Consider the following 1,987-nt stretch of genomic DNA (forward strand, 5'->3'; position numbering starts at 1 on the left):
CCACTCCGCATCTCTTTCTCCCCCAAACTCCGGCAATCTCCCCCAAACCACCGCTCTCCGCTACCAACTCCGGCTGCCTCTACCACGTTTAATTAACTAACTTCTATAAAATAAACTAAAAGCTTATCATTTCTACCAACAACTCCGGTGGCTTGAACAGAAACATTGTTAATTTATATAACTGTAGAATTACAAGTTAAATATGGAAAAAAAAGATGTGCTTAAAAAAACACCTACCTGTGTGATGGCATCATTGTTCGTATGATCAGAGGAAATTGCAGAGATGCAACAGCAAGAAAGTGTATGGTGCAAAAGTACACATCGTCGATGTACTCTTCTTCCTTATTTTGGTTCCAACGGTAGCAATAGCTAGCTTTCTCCGTACACACATAGAATTGCAGACACTGAACAAGAGAAGTACCTAATGTACTAACAGTAAGAAGATCTAAATGGATGAAATTGAAATTTCAAGATCTAGAGAACATTTCGAGTTAAATGATGAAAAAAAAAATAAAACTAAACTGCACAGTTCTACCTTAATTTGTTATTAATTTCATGCAAGAATTGATGAGATGTAATGGATGGATCGATCGTCATCTTCATGGCTTCACTTGAACCCACTGGAATCGACCTTCCAATGGAGTGTCGTTCACAATGTCGTAATTATACCTGCAAGTTATGGCATATGTAGATTTCTTACACGAATTATTTCTCTGATTTCCAACATGAAGAAGAAGAAGAAGTAGATGATAGATTCGTTGGCTCACTTGTCTTTGAAACGTTTATGGAGTTCTGTCTCCGCAGAGGCGAAAAATTCTTCGAGTTCAGCTGCAGGTGGCATCTTCTCTGCTGGCATTGTACGGCGAGAATTGATAACCGTCGACTGATTTGCTGTAATCGTCTTCTGTTCGCCTGATCCGGCCTTTAACTCACTTCTCCGTTTGCTAAAAGAATGATCCATCAAGTTGAGAACGAGTTTTGATTTGCTTCTAGAAGGAAATGAATCATGAAGAACATATATTCATCTTCCAAGTTTTGAAGAAAATATGAGATTGAGATAAAATATTAACAAAAACCTTGCTCTTGAGTCTAAACTACATCTCGCAACTGCGCCAATTTCAACGATTTCCTGAAAATTCATTTGAAAACGGAAAATTCAAGTTATTGAGTACGTACGAGTAAATCACATACGAAGAAATAGAGAGGAGATAGAGAGTAAAATTTAAAATGAAACTGTGAATCATATGCATACCTCCAGATCTGTGAATTGACGTTCCTCCGTCGATCCATTTCTAGAGCAACAAGACACTGGGACATGATCGCTGCTACGGCTTGCGGCGCTGGCAGTACATGGATACCGTATCTCCCCCGCCGTAGTAATTTGAACTAGCGTCGGCAAAGGCAACCTCAATTCTCCATTACCGACCTTCCTTCTTTTCTCTGCTCCCTCTTCCTCCTCCGCCGCCACAGCTCTAGTCCTCATTCCTACCTGATCAGAATCAACCACCACTACCTCACCAACTCCGTTACTGCACTTCCTTATATACTCAACCATTTATACACACGTATACATTATATATATAATTTATCCAAAGTAAGAATCAAGCGGTACGTTAGTTCTTCAAATGGAGAATAATATCTTCTTCTGTGATTTTCTGTTTTCTAGTTTGAGAGAAAAAAAAGTGTGGAGGTGATGATGACGACGACGCTGATGGCAGGGATTCCATTTGAAAGCTTCTTATCGATTGGATGTGGCCGTGTGGTCCTCACTCCTCACTTTCACGCACTTTCTCTCTCTACTTTTTTGTTAGAGTTTTATGCTGTAACGGGAGATTTGACGACAACGTTATACCAGATCCACAATTATACCGTCGTCATGTTTGAGCTTTGATCGTGGCGTGTACGGCGGCGAGTTTGTATTTGCCGGTTACAGTTGATTATCGGTTAACCGGAATTTGTGGCAAAATACGCCAGTAACCGGCCGGCG

General features: G+C 40.4%; 1 protein-coding gene across 4 annotated transcripts; it reads right to left on the reverse strand.

The window, feature by feature from the left end:
- Nucleotides 1–206: 206 nt before the first annotated feature.
- LOC112513395 (cyclin-dependent kinase inhibitor 7-like) lies at nt 207–1,710 on the reverse strand. Of its 4 annotated transcripts, none has more exons than XM_025119643.1 (5): nt 1,253–1,710; nt 1,077–1,129; nt 768–944; nt 536–669; nt 207–421 (listed from the first exon to the last, which is right to left on the reverse strand). In XM_025119643.1, exons 1-4 carry the CDS (start codon nt 1,553–1,555, stop codon nt 600–602), a joined length of 603 nt encoding a protein of 200 aa, XP_024975411.1. In that variant the 5' UTR covers nt 1,556–1,710; the 3' UTR covers nt 207–421; nt 536–599. The 4 variants fall into 4 exon arrangements, with proteins under 4 accessions (XP_024975411.1, XP_024975408.1, XP_024975410.1 ...); XM_025119640.1 differs by having other exon boundaries at nt 768–989; XM_025119642.1 differs by having other exon boundaries at nt 207–429; nt 768–989.
- Between the last annotated feature and the right edge of the window lie 277 nt (nt 1,711–1,987).

This window comes from Cynara cardunculus, assembly GCF_001531365.2.
Source record: "Cynara cardunculus var. scolymus isolate 2C chromosome LG 5, CcrdV1, whole genome shotgun sequence".
Taxonomy (NCBI): Eukaryota; Viridiplantae; Streptophyta; class Magnoliopsida; order Asterales; family Asteraceae; genus Cynara; species Cynara cardunculus.

What these genes read in the sequence shown, in the direction of transcription:
- LOC112513395 (XM_025119640.1), bottom strand. Translation starts at nt 1,555, where the DNA reads ATGGTTGAGTATATAAGGAAGTGCAGTAACGGAGTTGGTGAGGTAGTG. An exon ending in GTCAATTCACAGATCTGGAG is followed by an intron (nt 1,130 to 1,252) that starts GTATGCATATGA and finishes ATGAATTTTCAG; the next exon opens with GAAATCGTTGAAATTGGCGC. An exon ending in CATAAACGTTTCAAAGACAA is followed by an intron (nt 670 to 767) that starts GTGAGCCAACGA and finishes CATAACTTGCAG; the next exon opens with GTATAATTACGACATTGTGA.